Here is a 23,167-nt window from a genome sequence, read left to right as displayed (position 1 = left end):
ATAAATGTCAGTGCAGTGAGTGTCAAAAAAAAAAAAAATACAAGCATGCCGTCATCAAAAAGGCGACGTGGACCGTAATACTTTTATTACGTCGCTTTAGCTTCCCGTTTTATATTATCCGCCCGCAAAAAAGGCATCAAATCTTTTAAAAGCTTTATCCAGCTAATGCAGGCGTTCTTCTCCGCGATGACATTTGAGTCGAATTAGAGCTCGTATTTATCCAAAAGCCATCATCCTCATTAGTGCGGTCTAATAGAAGCAAAGTGAGTCGCTGCGTTTTTATCGCTCGGCAGGAGGCCTCCTAATCTCCTCAGGCTTTTTTATTTTTAAAGCCCTAAACACTTGTCCCTTTTTCTTCTTGCACCCCATACTGTGCTAAAACGTGTACAGACACTCATCAGGACGCTCTTCAGTTTGTTATTATGGCCTGAGTGACTGGCTGCCTGCGGCTTAACACTCTCTCACACAACTCGCCCAGTATGCAATCATTGATTTAAAAAAAAAAAGAAAAAAGAAAGAAAAAAAAAAACATTTCAACACGGAGAAAACGATTGTCCGTAATGATAAACACCTATAAGTGGAACGTTCTTCTTTTGACGTTCGCTCTGATCCCTTTGAGTCGTGATGCTTGCGGGTTAAAAAAGTGAAATCTGTTTATGCGACAGCAGTGCAAACAGAAAAGGACGGCGGCGGCGTTTGCGGCTGATTGAGTGCAGGTTGATTAGCGCGCTCATTACCGCCGATTTGCTCGAGCAAATTATAGCCGTGCTTCTATTGAATCCGACGATTACGGCACAAACATCATGTGAGGAACTGGAGATGGAAAATAAACATTACTTTTTTTTTAACAGAAACAAAAACACTACAGGTTTGAGAAGAGCCGTAACGCAATCGATTTATCCGATTTTCCTGCTGCACACAAATAATCATTGACTCATACAAGTTAACTGTACATATATATATATAGCAGAGCACAGGGACGAGGCAGAGAATAAAAAACGTAAAAATGATCTGTGCAGGACATTTCTCAATGTTCTACACATTATACTGAATACAAACACCGCTATATAATATAATTTACTGTGTGTCATTTCGGCCTTCAAACAATTTTCTCTGTGACTTATTCTAGTGTGTAGATTTTTGTCGGAAACCTGGTTCCTTCTAAAGTGTGCCGTTTCATTTTATATTGTGTCTATAGCTCAGTTCATTTTGTATTCCGTTTTGTAGTTCATTTTGTTCTGCATTGGGAATTTTAGTTACGTTTTTTTCCACTTTGCAATCTATTTAATTATTTAGAGCTACTTCAAACAGAGAATTACTACTACACTTCCTCTATCTCCTCTACTTCGAACAATACCATACTCGTGCAAAAAAAATTTCTTTTTCATTTATTCATATTAATGCCATTTAAAGGTTGAGGGTTTAGGGCCCAACAGTGGTAGCACAAGGGCCCTGTGTAGCAGCACAAGGGCCCAGCAGTGGCAGCACAAGGACCCAGCAGTGGCAGCACAAGGACCCAGCAGTGGCAGCACAAGGACCCAGCAGTGGCAGCACAAGGACCCAGCAGTGGCAGCACAAGGACCCAGCAGTGGCAGCTTGGTGGTGCTGGGATATGAATTTGTGATCCTCCAATCCCAAATCCAATGCCTTACTCACTGAGCTACAACCTCCACCCACAAATTCCATAATTGTAAATGTACCGTGATTAAGCAGGAATTATGGAATAGTCCTGTGTTATTTTTTTAAAGTACTTTGTGTATTCTGTCAGTCAACGGTGTAATAAATATTCTTTCTCTCTCTGTTAAAATAAACCTACCATAAAGATTGTCCATAATTATTTGTATTTGCCTGTAGCTAAAAGGGAAATAAGGAAGTGGTAGGTGAGATTATGGACTTTTGATAGGAAGATCACGAGTTCCAATCCCAAACTCACCAAGCTGCCACTGCTGGGCCCTTGAGAAAGACCCTTAACCCTTTAGAAAACTAGATCGCTATGGATAAGGGAAACCAATTGATGTAAATGCAGTGCATTTAATTTAGCCTGTATTTTTTCTGTAATTCATTTTTAGAATACGTTTGCCAATTATTTATTTTCTGTGCTTTTTTCAATAGTTTATTGCTTTTTACATATTTTCTGTAGTTTTCAGCGCTGGACAGTAAGGAAGTAAATATAATTTGTTACTGTAATTAAGTAGCTTTTTCACATATCTGTACTTTACTGAAGAATTTTTATTTACATTTCAAAGTCAAATATCTCACTTTTTACTCAACTTGGTTTAGTGAAATCAGTCGTTTCTATATATTTATGAGGATAAAAACGTAACCGGTCAAACACGCAACTCACGAGCTCCGTTTTGAACGTGTTTTGATTGGTGCTCAGTGTATCTACTGATCACCAACATCAAGCAGAACATTTAGAGAGGAATAAATGATGAAGAAACTCCAGACTCAAACTCGCCACAACACACGTGGTCTAATTTCTGAAGTAGTTGAAAAAAAGGTTTTGGCTCATGATAATTGTATAAGATATCAATTAATTTTTGACTCATTAATATCATTCTATTAATAGAGCAAAGAGTCTTTTCACATAAACTGAGTTGATTAAGTAAAGAGTCTTGTGATAATAGTTGGAACATTATAGTCATAATAAATCATAGTATTTTGGATACTGAAGTACATTTGAAGGCAAATACTTTTGTACATTTACTCAAGTGAAGGTTTAAAGGGACACTTTTACTTTCATTCTATATTGTTTCTACACTTATTTTCACAACAATTCTTCGTGATTTGTCGCGCTCTGAATTTTACCTGTGGATGGATTTTGGTCTGTAGAAACTTGTGATTTTTTTATTACCACTCATACACAATGTTGTAATTTAGATTCAGAAAAGATTTTTGCATGGGCTTGAGGAAACTATTGAAGAACAAAACAAAACAGGCTAAACATTTTTACAATAAGGAGGATGATCGTTCAAGAAATCGCACAAATACTGTAATACCTGGCTGGATGAGAGATGTAGAGATCTGGATCATTCTCTTTTTCATGAGGGATGTTTATTTTGGTCTGGATAAATGAAAGAACCATGGCTTTTTGATCCCTTGCCATATTATGAGCACAGAATGAACACACTTACTGACACAAACACACCATTGTGGAATGTGACGTGTATTCTCACAGGAAGTAGAAGGGGTCAGAGGTCAGAACTCCAGTGAGGAATTCAATGGAAATACCAGCAGCATGAAATCCATTTCAGAGGTAAGTCTCTCTCTCTCTCTCTCTCTCTCTCTCTCTCTCTCTCTCTCTCTCTCTCTCTCTCTCTCTCTCTCTCTCTCTCTCTTCTCCAACAATACTACAAGGAAACTGTAATAATCTGTCCTGCAGCTTTTATCAAAAAAGTCGGAATTGTTTCAGTTGTAAAGGGAGACCTTGTCATAATCCTGCTGCAAATCCCAGAACAAAACCACAGATTTTACAGCAAGACAATAAAATTAATAATTAAAAAGGCGCAAAGTAAGGAAAAGAAAAAAGAAAAGCATAAAGGAAGAAGGCATGTAAGAAAGAAAGAAAGAAAGAAAGAAAGAAAGAAAGAAAGAAAGAAAGAAAAAAAGAAAGAAAGAAAGAAAGATAAAGGAATGAAAGCTAAATGAAAGGCAGGGAAAAAAGTAAAAGGGAAGGGAGAGAGAAAAAAGAAAAAGAAAGATGTTTTCTTCAAGTCACATGTACATTACAGCACAGTGAAATTCTTTCTTCACATCTCCCAGTGATGTTACAGTAGGAGCTCAGGTTATAGCGCAGGGTCGTCATGATACATGGTACACCCCTGGAGCACAGAGAATTAAGGGCCTTGCTCGAGGGCCCCAAAAGTGGCAGCTTGGTGATACCAAAACTTGAACCCTCAACCTTCTGATCAGTAACCCAGAGCCTTAACCACTAAGCTCCCAATTCCCCAACACAGCCTGGTTCATAAGATGAAAAGAAAACGAGTAAAGGTGGGACATTTTGTGGAAATAACGTCATATAAAGAATACAAAGAATATTTCAGACGTGTATGGTGGAGGGTATGTGAGATAGACACAGACAGAGAGAGAGCGAGAGAGAGAGAGAGAGAGAGAGAGAGAGAGAGAGAGAGAGAGATGGGGGTGGAGAAGGTTAAAAAGAGAGAGATGTACAGACAAGGTCATACGACCCTCTTTAAAGCAATGGCTCAAGTTTCCAGCAATTTCCTACCAATATTATTAGACATGCGAGTTTCCTGAAGTGCGGTGTAGAACCAATAACAGCAGGGGGATTACAAGTTACATGTAATCAAGTCATATCGTTTAAATGCAATCGATAAACGAGTAAAAACAACCCTAAGAATAAATTTACATTTATGACATTTGGCAGACGCTTTTCCAGAGCGACTTACATTCATCTCATTCATACCTTACAAGCGATGATCCAAAGTCCAAAGTCTTAACCGCTCAGCTACCGCACCCCGGAATACACAGCGATGACACAAAGACACGAGTATCCTATTTATCCTTGAACGATTTCTTTCAACAACATTTAAGTTCCCTGTTATTGGCAAACCTGCAATTTTGTAAATTTTTTAGTAAATCCAATTTATTCCGATTAATTCTCGTTAATTCCCACGTTCCCGTTAATTCCCATGAAAAATGTTTTCAAATTTCCTGGAATTTAGCAACCCTACTAGTTACTATTAAAACAACATGTCGACTAAAATGACTTCTAATAACCAGATTTATTTTTTGCACCTATAAAACAACTTTGGTATTAAATAAAGATTTCAAAAATATTTGATCGTTTTCTGCTTTTGGTGTCACTAATAATCGCGTGTACTTCCTTTTCCATGACACTACTGCACTACAGGGTCACATTACATGAACCCTAACCTTATAGATCATGAGATAAAGAGTTCACGATCATGACTTAATGGAACAAAAGTAACCTTTGACCTCCCGGGTGGTCTCGCTGCAGACATCTTTTATGATTATTACAGGAATGTGTCTATAATAGTATTAATATTTAATCTCACTGCTATAAAACCCCAGAGGGACAGAAAGAGAGACCCAATTAGAGAGATGGAAATAAAAGAAGGAGGAATCAGTCTGAGATCATTTCAATGCCGTAACTCGATACACTTCTCGTACATAGACCCAATCACACCACTGGATGAAGTAAACCAAACCCGGAATAGTCCCATATCCCAGAAATCAATTTTGAAACAAAAAATATTTTTTTTAAATATTAAAGCTATAGTTGTAGATTTCCTGAAAATCTACAGCCAGAACACATGGAACATTCACACACACCCACATGACACAAAGCTAAACCTACTATTATGCTTTCACACACACACACACACACACACACACACAGGAAAAGTGTTTTTAAACAGCTGTGTCTGCCCCACTGTTATTAGCACACACATTCTCTCTCTTTCTCTTTCTCTCTCTCTCTCTCTCTCTCTCTCTCTCTCTCTCTCTCTCTCTCTCTCTGTATATATATATATATATATATATATATATATATATATATATATATATATATACAGTGAGGAAAATAATTATTTGAACACCCTGCTATTTTGCAAGTTCTCCCACTTAGAAATCATGGAGGGGTCTGAAATTGTCATCGTAGGTGCATGTCCACTGTGAGAGACATAATCTAAAAAAAAAAATCCAGAAATCACAATATATGATTTTTTTACTTTTTATTTGTATGATACAGCTGCAAATAAGTATTTGAACACATGAGAAAGTCAATGTTAATATTTGGTACAGTAGCCTTTGTTTGCAATTACAGAGGTCAAACGTTTCCTGTAGTTTTTCACCAGGTTTGCACACACTGCAGGAGGGATTTTGGCCCACTCCTCCACACAGATCTTCTCTAGATCAGTCAGGTTTTTGGCCTGTCGCTGAGAAACACAGAGTTTGAGCTTCCTCCAAAGATTCTCTATTGGGTTTAGGTCTGGAGACTGGCTAGGCCATGCCAGAACCTTGATATGCTTCTTACAGAGCCACTCCTTGGTTATCCTGGCTGTGTGCTTCGGGTCATTGTCATGTTGGAAGACCCAGCCTCGACCCATCTTCAATGCTCTAACTGAGGGAGGGAGGTTGTTCCCCAAAATCTCGCAATACATGGCCCCGGTTATCCTCTCCTTAATACAGTGCAGTCGCCCTGTCCCATGTGCAGAAAAACACTCCCAAAGCATGATGCTACCACCCCCATGCTTCACAATAGGGATGGTGTTCTTGGGATGGTACTCATCATTCTTCTTCCTCCAAACACGTTTGGTGGAATTATGACCCAAAAGTTCTATTTTGGTCTCATCTGACCACATGACTTTCTCCCATGACTCCTCTGGATCATCCAAATGGTCATTGGCAAACTTAAGACGTTCCTGGACATGTGCTGGTTTAAGCAGGGGAACCTTCCGTGCCATGCATGATTTTAAACCATGATGTCTTAGTGTATTACCAACAGTAACCTTGGAAACGGTGGTCCCAGCTCTTTTCAGGTCATTGACCAGCTCCTCCTGTGTAGTTCTGGGCTGATTTCTCACCTTCCTTAGGATCATTGAGACCCCACGAGGTGAGATCTTGCATGGAGCCCCAGTCCGAGGGAGATTGACAGTCATGTTTAGCTTCTTCCATTTTCTAATGATTGCTCCAACAGTGGACCTTTTTTCACCAAGCTGCTTGGCAATTTCCCTGTAGCCCTTTCCAGCCTTGTGGAGGTGTACAATTGGTCTTGGCCATGTTAGTAGTTGGATTCTTACTGATTGTATGGGGTGGAAAGGTGTCTTTATGCAGCTAACGACCTCAAACAGGTGCATCTAATTTGGGATAATAAATGTAGTGGAGGTGGACATTTTAAAGGCGGACTAACAGGTCTTTGAGGGTCAGAATTCTAGCTGATAGACAGGTGTTCAAATACTTATTTGCAGCTGTATCATACAAATAAATAGTTTAAAAATCATATATTGTGATTTCTGGATTTTATTTTTTAGATTATGTCTCTCACAGTGGACATGCACCTACGATGACATTTTCAGACCCCTCCATGATTTCTAAGTGGGAGAACTTGCAAAATAGCAGGGTGTTCAAATACTTATTTTCCTCACTGTATATATATATATATATATATATATATATATATATATATATATATATATATATATATATATATATATATATATACACACACCTCGGTTTTTAAGTCACAGTTATGGAGGGAAAATGTGAAACATAAAACTGCTTGTCATTTTTTACGACAATGTTACATACAATATTTGTATTTAAATAAACGCTTTTAATTATTATTAATATTTGTGATCATCAACATTTCAACAGTTTACATTTTTTTAACAATTTGCAATCAAATGCCTGTTTGGTTAGAGAATCTATAAAATAATAATATATTAAATTTTTTACATTTATTAAAAACATTTATTCAATACTTCATTATATTACATATATTAAATTAGCAAAAGTTGTATTGATTAAATCAAATTAAATAAACAGAAAATATTAAATTGAATAGTCTACATTTGTAAGACCCCATCCGGGTAATAGTACTAGAGTTAGCCGCTAGCCACTTCCTGGTTAGCGGCCATCGATAGCGCAAGAGAGAGAGAGAGAGAGAGAGAGAGAGAGAGAGAGAGAGAGAGAGAGAGAGAGAGAGAGAGAAACTGGAGACAGAGATGAGGTCAGAATGAAGGCTCTCCATCAAGATCAGGCTGAGTAGCTGTAAAACCTTCACACACTCACACATGCTGAAGTGTGTGATCATTTGCATCATCCCATTTACAGCATATCGTATGTCAGATTTAAAAGGTTTGAGTTGATGAGCTCACTGCACACACACTTGCTGATCTGACTGTGCAGATGGGAACATGATGCAATATCCTAGAAACAATGAGATATCTAGCATTGGTGTGAAAACATTCTAGATTGGATATCAGAGGACACATGATAAATTCTGCCAACGGCGTTCAATAGGTTCGAGGTTAGAGCTCTACAGGAGAAGATCAACTTTAAGATCAACTGCTGGAACAGGTTTGGGTCTCCTAGTTCAAGGGAAAAATTTAAGACACCCAATACAATGGTCTGCCTCCAAATTTGTGGAAACACATATGACTGGAGAAGTCAGGTGTCCCAATACTTTTGTCTTTTTATTGTAATTCATAATAAATAAGCAGAAAACCAAACATCATACAGCAATTCAAACCAATTACAGTATTAGAATCGGTAAAGCCCCTCTTCTGTACAGGAGCTCGTTAAATTTATATCCTTTCTTGTTTTTCTCCTTTGTGAAAAGTACAGTCCTGTGAAATATGACCTGTTTATCTCCAAACCCATCAGTCATCTAAAGCAATTCAGTCCCCGATGCATGTCTGTGAGATTGAAAGCAGATGTCTAGATTTAGCAAAAAAAATAAATTTGACTGCTGTATTTAACATGAATTGGTATTAATCAGATCAGATATCAAACACTTGCTGAATTGAGAAACGAAAATTAGATGCCTCTCGTTTATCTTATTGCATTTTTTAAATAGTTGCTAGAACTTTCACTCAGCCCAAACTGATATTCGTATACGAGCCAGTGCCTATTTTCTTCTCCGCCTCTTTGACCTCTTGGAAAATACGATACACTAGAAACTCTGCTCTGACATACGTAAATAGAGTCAGGAATCAGGCGTTTTTATTATTGAGAAGATGTGTAAAGTATTAATTACAGACGTCGCCATTATAAATCTGATGTATTCAACATACGCAATTAAAAACACTGCAACAATTACTGTCACATCTAAACACCATCACGGGGCTACTGTGAGAAAAATCCATGAGTAAAACATGGCTGACAGGATTATCTGAACAAATGACACAGAATATCAACAGCCGTGTGAAATACCAACTTTAGGGAGTGTGTTTTTATAGAACAACGACAGTGAGGTGATTTATTCTTACCACTTGGAAATTTCATTCCTGTTATTCTACAGCAAACCAACCACATTCTATCCAATGTAAGGGAACAACTTTACCTCAGACTGTGGCAAAGCCCGGACAGTGGAGACTCCATCAAGCAAATGTTCATTCATAAAACCGTAATCAACTTCTGACCAATTAGAATGCAACAGTGGAGTAAATAAAGATTTAATAATCATGGTCTTATTAGTCTCTACACATCGTCTTATCTCCTGCTGGTCCGGTTGGTCAGAGTAGCTCCTGCAAAAACACCACAGAAATCCTGAAGGACAATGGACAAAGCTTTGTGAGATAGACGGTGTGTATGCGTGCATGTGTCCTTAAGGATATTGGTAAAGCCTCTAAGTATATGAATAGCTTTCCTTCCTGAGGGTCTGGTCTGGGGTTCTCACAATGGACCAAGAGACAGTTCCTCAGGAAATATCGCACACCCCCACAAAAAAACACTCTCGCCTTTACGCAAGTGCCAGAATGTATAATACATCAGGATTGGGGTGGGACATGAAATATAACCACAGAAAACACAAAAATATGCACAAAATTATTGAGACATGTCTTTTCCAGCCATATGTGGATCTTCCCGATACTGTTATCACAATGTTGGAGGTCTTTCGATGAGCCTGAAAATTTCCATTCACTTGTACTAAGAGACCCAAACCTGTTCCCTGTGCACAAAGCCAGCTCTATAAAGATATGCTTTACATGAGTTAGAGTGGAAGATCTTCTGCTATAAAGCTTTGACTTCAACTCTATTGAACACCTTTGGAATGAATGTGAATGCTGACTGCACCCCAGGCCTCCTCACCTTCTCACCTACATCAGTACCAGACTTTACAAACACCCTTGTGGCTAAATCTCACACTAATCCTCACAAATACACTCCAAAATCCAGTGGATCACCTTCCCAGAAGAGTGGAGGTCACTATAACTGCAAACGGGACCAAATGTGGGTTTAATGTTCAAAAAGAAACACAATATGCTCTTATGCTCAGGTGTCAAACAGCATTTGTACATATAATGGATCAAGGTTCACATTTGGACCACTTACATCCTTTCTAAACACCATATTTAACCCAGGACAGCATCCTGGACTTGCGTCTTATAGACAGTGACTCACACAAGCAGACATTGTTCAATCGATGTGAAGGAGTCGGCTTTCACGTGTCCTTTAATCGAATCCACAGGGAATCCGCTAAAAATGGCTCCGGATGAACAGAAGGAACCTAAAACACATGTCTGCTTCTATATACTATACTTTCTTACTATATGTAATCTCACAAAATGACAATAAAAGCTTGGACAGTTATGTTTCCCTTTCACAGGAACTTTCACATTTAATGTCTTTTGGTAGAATTTCCCCTAAAAAAGGCCTGGAAATGACTTTAACTCACAGGCCAGTTTTCAATCCTGGACCAAAAATCTATAATAATGTTTCGTATTTGTGCTGCAATTTATTTCTGAAAGTCCTGTCAAAGTCAACATAAGCATGCATTGTAATCACGTTTCTCAAAGAGCATGAAGAAGGAAAATAAATATATTTTTCTTACAGCCACATCAAATGGCTGTGGATGATTTCAGGACAGGAATCTGAATTATTAAAGCGATGTGAAATAATTCAGGTTTTGTTCCCGGGTGTGTGAGTAGCGCTGTGTGAGTACGACACACCGGGGACCTCGCGCACATCTGCTGATGGATGTGCAGAAATATGGCGTCAAATAAAAAAAATTATTTTAGAGATATCACCGATATTGCTAGTATTTGTATAACAATTAGAGACACTACAGAACACAATCTGTTGCTGTGGCAGTGTTGCTGCAACATATGGTCAACTCCAATCATATGCCCATGATGATTCAGCCTTTCAATATCCAGATAGCTCTGTGGTTAAGGCTCTGGATTACTGGACAGAAGGTCAGGGGTTCAAGCCAGAGTATCGCCAAGCTGTTATTTTTACCCTCTGTGCTCCAGGGGCGTTGTGTCATGTCTGACCCCAGGTTTCTAACGTCACTGAGATATGCGTAGCAAGAATTTCACTGTGCTGTATAGTACATGTGACAAGTATAAGTGGACAAGTATTGTGGACAAATAATGTGGACAAGTATTCTTTTTTTCCTTCATATTGTAATATTGAAGCTGATGGAACACAAATTGTCTTTTGTCTGGTTCGCTCTTTAGAGTGTGTTACGGCCCCAACGTAAACGTGTAGGCTCCTCATACAGCTTTCCTGGTGGCTTGTTACCCTCCATCATCTGTCTACAAGTGTCTTCAGAGGTGACGGTCTGAACTCATCAGCCTTGTTCTCACCTAAATGCTGCTAAAAAATTATCTACGTTTATGGCATTTGGCAGATGCCCTTATACAGAGTGATTAACATTTATTAACGAGTGGTGTAGCTAGGATATAAACTCACGACTTTCGGATCCAAAGCCCAAAGCCTTAACCACTTAGCTACCATCTCCCATTTGGGACTAAATATGAAATGTAATGTTCAAGAAGCACATACCAAACTTATGACCAAACGTCCACAAACCTTTGTTCATATGGTGTACCGCATGAAAGTGCGTGTACTGTCACATAGCGCTTAATGTGCTTTAGCTGTAATATACTTCTATACATAAAAAAAATTTGTGGTGTTCAGGAAAGATTTAGAAAGTGACACAAAATTATGAAATAGTTGCTTTACAGAAAGCCTTCACTGACATTGAAAAGGTACCGCCATTAATCATACACCCCTTCGCTACTCCTACATAACCTCATTCCCCCTTCTTTTTCTTCCTCGCTCCCTCTTTTCCTTAGGGAAGGCTGCCGTCTCGGGCTAATGCCTAAACCATGAAGTAATGCTGGAATCGAAATTATTTTCAGGATTTTTGCACGCCCTAGAATCCTTCCAGACTCCACATGGTTTTCTTCGTTCCGCTTTCTCCCCTGGAAATATTCGTGATGAAATATCCCAGTGTGATAAATGTGCAATCCAAAAAAGCTAGAGGTGTATTACAGAATGTGCAGCAGCACTGCAGTGTTTAAGAAAGCAAAAAAAAAGAGACCTTATAATAAGCTCCACTCTTCTGGTCAGATGTTCTGCTAGATTTTGATTTAAAGTGTAATTGTGAAGATTTCCGCTCAGTTAATCACAGTGGTTTTAGTAAAGTCGGGTACTGATGTCGGTAAGTTAAGGAGGCCTGGGGTGCAGTCAGCGCTCAGTTTCCTCCCAAAAATGTTCAGTAGTGTTGAGTTCATAGCTCTATAGCAGGACACTCAAGATCTTCCACTGTAACCCATATCTTCATAAAGCTGGCTTTGTGCACAGGTGTATTGTCATGCTGGAACAGGTTTAGGTCTCCTAGTTCAAGTGAAAAAAACATTTCATGCTGCCACCTCTAAAGACGTTTTAAACTTTGTGTTGTAGATTTGGGGAAAACCACATGCGGCTGGAAAAAACAAGTGTCCAAACACTTTTAGCCTTATAATGCATTATTAATAGTGGTCATTAATTTAGGCAAATGTTACATTATTTTTCCATATTTGTTTATACAGAACATCAATAAAAAGCTCTAAATAAAGTGCATTTTTTGTATTATTATTATTCAATGTAAAAAGCTGTTATCATAAAAACATTATTTTGAATCCCCCACAAAAAATTGTATTACACTCATACTAAGCATCCTTTTAACACAGAATAGTTCTATACCTGTGAGATCCTCATGTTTTCTCAGGGAGATTTCCCTTGTCATTGTCGGCTCTGGTTTGTTTAATACGGATCTAGATCTACATCTAGATTTCTGTAAAGCCGCTTTTGTGTGTCCATGTGAACTAAAGCCTCGGCTGCCTTGGCTCTCTCTTAATGGGCTTTACTAAATATTTACATATTAAATGTAGGAGCTTCAATAGCAAATTGCACATAATGCTGTCCATCCTTCAGCTGCCTTCAATGTGGTCCATAGATAGATAGATAGATAGATAGATAGATAGATAGATAGATAGATAGATAGATAGATAGATAGATAGATAGATAGATAGATAGATAGATAGATAGATAGATAGATAGATAGATAGATAGATAGATAGATAGATAGATAGATAGATAGATAGATAGATAGATAGATCAATCTTTGTACAGAACCTCAAAAACAAAATGTTACATAAGAAATAACTTTTATAACTGTACTATTTATGACTGAATACACACGGAGCATTGTGTTTCCACACGGACCATTATTACTCACGCACCACCCGCTAAACTCTGAAGCGCTCTGGACAGGCTAATACATGAAATGGTAATACAAAAATAAAGGAACGGAAACAAAACAGGGAGGGGCGAAGAAAAGATTCGTATGATGGCCCGTTCCCGCCACATAAAAAAAGTTTGCCTAATTCTGAGTTCGATTTTATTTCTCTCGCAATTTCTAGTTTGTTTTTTTTCTCACAATTGCGACTTTATTTCTCGCAGTTCTGACTTTGTTTCTAGTAATTTGGAACTTTTTTTGCTAATTGGGCAGCGTTAACCCCCATAGTGCCAGAAAGCTTTAGACATTAAAAATAAAATAGGCTACAATCAATAGAATCACATGGTATCAAAGTAAGCCTCTGATCCCTGGAGAGAAATCTGTCCAACAATCCAGTACAAAACCAGTGGATGCACCAGAAATGTTGGAGGTTTACAAGAAATAAAGTTAGACAGAAAAAGTACTTCTTATCCGATTACACAATTAATCTTTGGAATAATCAGTAGAATACTCAAATTACTAAAATAATCGATAGCTAGTATTAGTGTAGTCTGAGGTTTTCCGCCAACTGTTTCACTGCTGCTACACGTTTCATACATGAAATCTCAATGAGATTGTAAATGTATTGACTATATAACATCTAAACTTAATACCTTGATATGTAGGATACATTAATCATCTAAATATCAATATAAATAAGTTAAACATGGTCTTGCCTACCCAGGAGTCTAAAAATAATGTTGATCAGTACGGGGTAGTTTACTGTAATTTGTTAATAATTTAACAAAACACTAATTTACGATAGTGTAATGTATAAACTTTACAGTATACATGTCTGGAATGTGGTGCGAGAGCATGGAAGAGCGAGTGGAGGGCGAATGCCGGAGCTGGATGCCTTCTTTTTCGAGTCCGACAACGCTAATAAAAACGAGAGAGACAAGAGCTAATATTTGGCTTAGAAAAAGCAAATAGAAAAAAAAATAGACGCTGTAACGCAGAGGCAACTGAACTCTGTCAACCACTGGCGCCGTCCCAACAGATCAAACGGAAATGAAAATTGCATGCAAAAAATACAAGATTTTTTTCAAGATTTTTCGTATCGCTATCTTTGTTGTAAAATCGAGTAATCGTAAGTCGAGTCATCGTAATTTAGGGACCAACTGTATTTAATTTAATTTAAAATTGACATGAATTTTAATGTGAGAAACTGCAACCCAACAATTTCCCTGTGGGATCAATCAAGTATTCTGATGATTAAATACGTAGATGATCAAATCCTGCTGAAATTCTTCAACATCATTAATCGTATTTAAGATTTGACAGATCCACAACCAGATGACGATATTAGTATGCGAATAAATATATCCTAGAGCTGCAACCAAAATAGTAACTTATTCGACTAGAAGTGATTATATGAAAATGGTTGGATTGACAAAGACATTTCCAAGATGTCTATGTGTGAATGACATTGATGATAATGACATGCAGAACAGATGCTAACAGACTTTGACAGAACTCATTACACACATTATGCTTGGCACTGATGTGTGTGTGTGTGTGTGTGTGTGTGTGTGTGTGTGTGTGTGTGTGTGTGTGTGTGTGTGTGTGTGTGTGTGTGTGAAAGAGAGTTAAAAAGGTTCTGAAAGACCTTCAGCTGACCTTAAACTGATCAGGAAGGTTTCTGCAACAAACACACACACACACACACACACACACACACACACACACACACACACACACACACACACAAAAATACGTAACTAAACACACAGGTATGGCAGACACTTCCTGTCAGAATCAAGCCACGAACATGACCTGCTGCCAACGGTTCATTTTTATTCATTCGTATGAACTCTTAAAGCCTATATTCAATACCACTGGATACAAGGTTAGAGAATCTTCTGGAAAAAATAACAGGTCTCAGCATCAAGCCACTACCAAGAAATGATTCAGAAGAATGGAGAAAACCCAGAACACCTGAGGAAACCCCGAAACACACAAAGAGAACATGGCAAACCGAGCACAGGTGGAGTGCATTAACCACCCCACTAACTTCTATTGAAGTGTGTTACGCTTTAGCACCGGGGAAACCACAGAGTTTTTAAAGCAATACTAGAAAAAAACAACAGACAGCAAAAGCTTTCCAAAAGTAAATATTTCTCCAGCACGTCAAACCCTGCAATGACCATCTGCAGACAATACGCACACGTGTGTGTGTGTGTGTGTGTGTGTGTGTGTGTGTGTGTGTGTGTGTGTGTGTGTGTGTGTGTGGTAGTTGCTAAACCATATGGATTTAACACAGCTGGGATAAGAATTCTCTGGAAAAAATAAAAACCCTCTCTCAGTAAGGTCACACCGAGACAGCCAGGGCCCTTAGAAGCTGAAGGACATTTCACTTTTTTCTTTACAATTCAAATCAAATTCCACAAGTCAGAGTTTGGATTCGTTTTTTCCATCAATAAAAAAAACAGCAACACAATAATAATAATAATGACAATGAAGTGTCCACTTCAGCATTTCAGCTTACGGGACGCAGTCAACTAAGTCTTCAAAAGTTTTAGGATCATTTTCATTCTAAATAAATTGTACTGTCTTAAGGGTTCTTTTAAACGAGGGCTCGGGTTTTGGCTTTGCATGTTGTGTGTCGCTGGTACAGTGGTGGACGAAATACACAAACAAGGTACTTAAGTTAAAGTGGAGAAACATTCAGTAAAATGTGACTCCAGTAAAAGTGTCCCTTTAAACTTTTACTTGAGTAAAGTACAAAAGTTTTTGCTTTCAAATGTACTTAAGTATCCAAAGTACTATGATTTATTTTAACTATTATGTTCCTTTTATCATTTTTGTCACAAGACTCTTTACTTAATCAACTCGGTTTATGTAAAATGACTAAACTGTGACTCTCAGCACACTGATCTATTAATAGAATGATATTAATGACTCAAACACTGATTGATATCTTTTAAAAATATCATGAGCCCAAAACATTCAACCACTTTAGAAATCAGGTCACGTGTGTTGTGGTGAGTTAGTGTCTGGTGTTTCTTCATTATTCCAATCCTAAGCAAGTACCAAAACCATACACCTGCTAGCTAGTAGTGATGAAGTATTCCATGTAAATCTCTTCTATACATAAAACAGTATGGATAATTGTCAAAAATATCCCTAGGTAGATTCAAGATCGCACAATTCAAAGGTTGTCATGGTTATAGTCAGGGTTAAATATACAGTGGAACCCCTGTGTATGAGATTAATCCGCTCGTTTTCCCATACGCTCGTACTCGCATGCTAATTTTCTCATAAGAATTAATGTAACAGCAATGAATCCGTTCCTAGACCTCAGCCGATCGCTTATTACACCACGTTCATGCTTTTCTACAATTTATTTTTTTAATTCAAATGTTATTTTTTTTACAACCTTCTTTCCAGCACTTACACTACACTTCTTGGGACTCATGAGGTAAAATTTATAGTGAAATAAAAAAGTAACACTATAAAACAGACAAAAAGCACAATATTCACACGAGAGAATGGCGAGAACCCACTGAGAACGTCTATAAAACGACTGAGAATGAAGCATGGGGACGGTGGTGAAGAGCGCCAAGCAGAATGCGTGACTGGAAACAACGTGTCAAAAGAAATGCTCGTCTTCCCATAATATCCTACAAAGATTTTTACTAGTAAAACCGCTCGTACACCGATATTCTTGTTCCACTGTATAACTTTTGGATCATCAGCTTTCCAATTAATTCCAAAGGTGTTCAGTAGGGTTGAGATCAGAGCTCAATAGCAGATCTTCCACTCTAACCCATGTAATGCATGTGCACACACTGATTATTTCTGAGAGGACATATTTGTTGTACAGTATCGGAGCATGTAGTTATAAATAAACCTGAGAAGGCCTGCTTTAATAGGAAGTTAATTAGTGATGACTGTTTTTATATAAATGTATAATATGATAAAGAAAATTTATAATTGCTCTGATTTTATTATATGTAGAATTATCAACGCTCTGTTCTAAAGCCTGCATCTTTGATGGTATGGAGGTGCATTATTGCCTATGGAATGGCACTAGAAAGGCACCATCAAGGCTCAAAAGGTATACACAGGTTTTTGAGCAACATATGCTTAAATCTAGACATCTTTTTCAGAGAAGACTTCGCATATATCAACAAGACAATGCTAAACCACATATTGTATTTATTACAACAGCATGACTTTGTAGTAGAAGAACATGTGTGCTAAACTGGCCTAATTGAAAATATGTGGCACATCATGAAACAAAAAACAAGACAAAGAAGACCAATTACTGTTGAGCAAGTAGAATCCTGAATCTAACACAAATGGGACAACATTCCTCTCACAAAACTCCAGGAATTGGTCTCGTCAGTTCTTAGACTGTTGGGAAAAGAGATGTGTTACAGCCATTAAATTAAAAATTGCCTTTTTTTATCCTCAATATGATACGGTTTATGAAATTCGGAAATCATTGTATTCTATTTTTATTTACATTTACACTTTGTTCTGCAAAAAGAAAACTTGTCCTTGGTGTACAAAGGGTTTGAGATCCCTGATCAACAAGTCTGTGTGCATGAGTCCCAGACAGACTAATTGAATTCATCCATGATTTAACTTCCTCTCATTGTAATGTATTGCACGACAGCATGAGCAGGAATCAATCTGCCAGGTTCTTCGTGTATTCACGTCACTTAAGCATTATTTATTAGTTGTAAAAGCGACAGATCAACGGCACTAAACGTAGCAGCTCATGTGAAGGATTTGTGTTGTTCTTTTTGCAGGCAGAGACTCAGGACCCCCACAGGACAAGAGGTTCCACACAGCCGCACCCTGACAGCATGATCTCCGACACGTTGCACTGCTGAGTGTGTGAACATGACCACACCCATACTCATGAGAAAGTGGACCTTATCTCCTTCACATGCTGGTCTGCTGTTTGTCAAAAAGGAGGGTATATTTTTATGTGTCTACATGCCCACAAACTGCTAATAAGATAGTGGATATCTGACCATGTGTGTCTGGTATATGCATGCACCTGTCCATGTGTGTGTGTGTGTGTGTGTGTGTGTGTGGAACTGCAGTGCTGCAGTGATGAACCTTTTACTCGCTGACTCAGCAGTCAGTACACAGTCATTGTCAGGACCACGTGCTACCTTTGTTGCAAGTTCAGACAGTTTGATGAATTAGATGCCACAATTGTTCATTTTAACCTGCGAAGAGCTGAAAATGCAAAGTGTAGTTCAACACACAAAACAGACAACATGCCCAGCTGTGCGGCTATCAGGCTCCAGATCAAGTCACAAAACACATTACAATAAATACTAGACAACTGCAAGCTCTTCTATCGAGTCTAATAAAGAAACTAATAAGACATACCTACAATAAACATCCCCTGAAGCTTTGCATGAATATGCAAATCACAAGCACATTTGCATACAGCAATCTGATTGGCTCTGCACTTTTATGATGAAATAATGCTGTATTCAATACAGTGTGTCCACATACACACCTTTCCATGCTTCCTAAATACTAGTAAACAATATTTCGAGGAAAAAAATTGCATTTCCTCATGAAGTAATGACAATTTTGCACAAATTATTTAGAAAATATTGAATTATAAACGTGATGACTCCGAAGTCCAGACTGATTTCTGTATTCTGTATTATTCAAATTCAATTTGCAACTTTTGTAAATTAAATCCAACTCTTTCCACAACACCCCAAGCCATCTGGAAGGTCTCCAGTGCTTCTCGTTCCATCAGTGAGAAAGTGATGGACAAGTTGCCTATTTATTTAAAGCCCTACCACTTTCCTGAAGCAACCAGTTGATGATGTTTCTTCTACACATGTGAAACACATTACAGTCCTGCTTAACGCAGCACAACTCTCACTGACCTATAGAAGGATACACACCACCTCTGAGGCCATCCTTTACCCCCCTGAACAAAAGGGGCCTTTATGCCCAGTGGCCAAAACTGCCACCGTGGGAAATGGGGCTGTTTTTCTGCCATTGGCGCCTTTATTTAGGCCGGATCCCAAATGACTTGCAACTCCCTCTATCACTGTATTACACAAAGAGGAGAAGAATAAGGGCTTCTACAACCCCTGGGTCAGTGTTTTCCATTCTACTTGCTCTAGGGCATTAGAAACTGTGCCCTAGGTAGTGCACAACAGGAAGGCGTTTGGGATTCAGCCTGAGCAGTCAAGGTTAAATGGGTGAGGTGTGGAAAGTGATAAAGAGATGAAAGTGGAGACAAATGGTGCATGCATATGCAAAAGGAGTCGCAATTAGCGAGCGCGTGACACCTTTTTTTTCTTCCCAACGCTTGCACGCGACATCCGGGCGTGATCCCGAGGTGACGTGTGGATGCGCAGTTACTTCGAGAACATGCAAAGGTTGCCTCGAGGTGCAAAAGCTGCTGAAAATAAGTCCATGGTGCTTGATGCACGTAAAACCTTTATGATCGCTCGTGCATATGCTCGATACCGGCCACGCAAAATACACACGCAACACACACACGCGACCGCGTTATCCCGCGCGCTCCTCCCGCATTCCAGCAGATTACACCATCTTGGCTTCATCCCAATTTGCTCTTTTATAGTGGACTACATAGGGCGCAGAAGCGATTTCGCATGGCATGATGCGGCTAAAATGAGTAATGAGATATTTGGGATTCGGCCTCTGCGTCCTGAAGGACAGTCGCGTTTAAACCCCCATGCATTGAAAATATCCACACAAAAAAAAAAAATTTGAAGTCATTTCTTATAAGCAATAAGACAGATTTGGGTCTCGTGCGTTACGAATGCAAAAGGATGCATGTTCCAAAAAAAAATATTTACATCCTTTCAACAAATCTCAACTACACCCTGCACAGAAAACGCCAATTTCTTATACAAGACTTTTTATTCCCCTCCTACCTCTTTTGCGGTTTCACCGGGGATGATGATGATGATGAGGATGACGGCGATTATGAGACGCGCGCGGACTTTCTGCTGCATTGACTCAGCGCGCGCCGGCTCTGTACCACGTGACTCCGCGCTGCGCCGTGCAGGAGTCACTTAAAAAGAGTCGATTCTTAAAAAAAAAAAAAAAATCAAAAACAAACCAAAGCCCGGCTTCAAAAAGTCGAATTACGATTCTGAACGGCTTGATTCTTTCGAGTCGATTCGAAGCATCGATCATAAAGAGAATATTGAGAAAGTAGTTGCGTCTATTTACAGCTCAAAATGTGTTAAAAAGGCTACTCTATAATATAATATAATATAATATAATATAATATAATATAATATAATATAATATAATATAATATAATATAATATAATATAATATAATATAATAAATTAAAATATAATATAATACAATATAGTATAATATAATATAATATAATATAATATAATATAATATAATATAATATAATATAATACATTAAAATACAATATAATACAATATAGTATAATATAATATAATATAATATAATATAATATAATATAATATAATATAATATAATACATTAAAATATAATATAATACAATATAGTATAATATAATATAATATAATATAATATAATATAATACATTAAAATACAATATAATACAATATAGTATAATATAATATAATATAATATAATATAATATAATACATTAAAATATAATATAATACAATATAGTATAATATAATATAATATAATATAATATAATATAATATAATATAATATAATATAATATAATATAATATATAATATAATATTAACCCTCCACTGACCCTGTTCTCTGACCCCAGCTTTCTAACATCACTGGAATATGTGAAGAATTTCACTGTGCTGTAAAGTCGATGTGACGAGTGCTGACTTCATATTGACCTTAAATCTTAATCTCAAATTCTGGAGATATTTTTATATATATATATATATATATATATATATATATATATATATATATATATATATATATATATATATATATATATATATATATATATATATACAGTACAGACCAAAAGTTTGGACACACCTTCTCATTCAAAGAGTTTTCTTTATTTTCATGACTATGTAAATTGTAGAGTCACACTGAAGGCATCAAGGGCTATTTGAACAAGAAGGAGAGTGATGGGGTGCTGTGCCAGATGACCTGGCCTCCACAGTCACCGGACCTGAACCCAATCGAGATGGTTAAGGGGTGAGCTGGACCGCAGAGTGAAGACAAAAGGGCCAACAAGTGCCAAGCATCTCTCGGGGAACTCCTTCAAGACTGTTGGAAGACCATTTCAGGTGACTACCTCTTGAAGCTCATCAAGAGAATGCCAAGAGTGTGCAAAGCAGTAATCAAAGCAAAAGGTGGCTACTTTGAAGAACCTACAATATGACATTTTTCAGTTGTTTCACACTTTTTTGTTATGAATATAATTCCATATATAATTCCACATGTGTTAATTCATAGTTTTGATGCCTTCAATGTGAATCTACAATTTTCATAGTCATGAAAATAAAGAAAACTCTTTGAATGAGAAGGTGTGTCCAAACTTTTGGTCTGTACTGTATGTATATATATATATAGTAGACTTGTTTATTCAGCTTGCACATTAAACACTAAAACCCCATTGAAAACAAACAAACAAACAAACAAACAAACAAACAAACAAACCTGAAAAAAGAGGAAAACCCTCCCCTAATCCACCATTACTTGTGTAGGTCTATCTTTGCAGTTGTTAAACATGTTTTTTGTGGTCTCTTGTAAAAGAAATAATAGAATTATAACCTGTGATAATAACCATGTGTCTGTGTATAATTCATAACTACTTTGTAATACATGTTTTGCATTAATCCTGCTTTGAAACTGCAATTCTACAATACAGAAACAGGGAGAAGGAAGTGTAAGACTTCAGAAGGGGGGGTCATTTCCGGTCACTCAGATTGTGTTTAACATCTGAGACAGCCTGCTGAGATTCACACCATAACAACAAAACCCCTACTATAAAACACAACACCCTGCGTCCCAAACCGCCACATCTGTTATCAGTAAACACTTAACCCCCAGTGGACCCGGTTTGGGACGCTGCCCACAGCCTGCACCCTTCAACTACACTGCGTTAACGAGTTGCATCACTGATGAACAAACCACGACCCTGTAATCACAATGTAACGCAGAAAACTTTTGTGTAACAATTTTCTTACCCGTTACATCGTCATCCAGTGCCATTTCCTTCCCAGACATCGTATCCACCTTATCTTCTTATTTTATCCTTACAAAAATCATGAACAATTTCACCACTTTTAACGCAGATCATGTGATGTTTAAAAAAAAAACTCTTTTTTCTGTCACTGGGGTAAAAAACTTTCAAAACGAGAATATAAACTTGCTTTTATTTTTTATATTTTCAACCCTGGATGTCCAACACCTTGGAGAAAGGAAGTCTGGACTGGTTGCGACTTTCCGTCTGCGTCCCGCCCCGCTGTTTCACAGACCCAATGAGCGCTTCTTCTGCGCAAACAGAGCGCAGCCTCATTTGAATGGGCTAACCAATGCATATTATAGTAGAATGTCACAGCACACTTAGTACAGTCCTGGGCAGAAAAAGACACAAAGAAAAAACAAAAAGGCTATTTTGGTGAGGAAATTAAGAAGTGTTTTTACATTTTTGGGATTAATAAAATGCTCTGAAAATTTGGAATAAATTTATACTAAATGCAAGACTCACAGTGAATGCAATAAAATTAAAATTGCTCAATGATCACGAGAAAACATTTGTTGTCAAAATCAGGAGAAAACAAGAAAAAGAAAAAAAAATGATAATGCATGTCCTCTTGTGACTTCAGTGCTGCTGAGATTCACACTGTAACAACAAAATAATGACTATAAAACCACTATAAAAAACACTATAAAACTACTATAAAACCACTATAAAATTACTATAAAAAACATTATAAAACTACTATAA

The 23,167-nt window shown here is 37.6% G+C and overlaps 1 protein-coding gene across 4 annotated transcripts in view; it reads right to left on the bottom strand.

Annotated features, from left to right (window-relative positions):
• hspa12a (heat shock protein 12A) overlaps window positions 1-22,711 on the bottom strand; it is a 54,952-nt gene extending 32,241 nt beyond the window's left edge. For 2 of the 4 annotated variants that reach the window (XM_083544661.1, XM_083544663.1), the window contains exons 1-2: window positions 22,404-22,681; window positions 20,152-20,308 (exon numbers count right to left, since the gene is read on the bottom strand). Coding sequence is in view for 2 of the 4 variants with exons in the window: in XM_083544660.1 (XP_083400786.1) it covers window positions 22,404-22,443 (40 nt within the window). In the remaining 2 variants the exon portion in view is untranslated. Of the gene's footprint in view, window positions 1-20,151; window positions 20,309-22,403 lie in introns of all 4 variants that reach the window. The other 2 variants (XM_083544660.1, XM_083544662.1) reach the window with 2 other exon arrangements.
• Window positions 22,712-23,167: the final 456 nt, after the last annotated feature.

Source organism: Silurus aristotelis (genome assembly GCF_946808225.1).
Source record: "Silurus aristotelis genome assembly, chromosome: 6".
NCBI lineage: Eukaryota > Metazoa > Chordata > Actinopteri > Siluriformes > Siluridae > Silurus > Silurus aristotelis.
The sequence above is the reverse complement of the archived record's forward strand: the minus strand, read 5'-3'. Positions and strand labels throughout refer to the sequence as shown.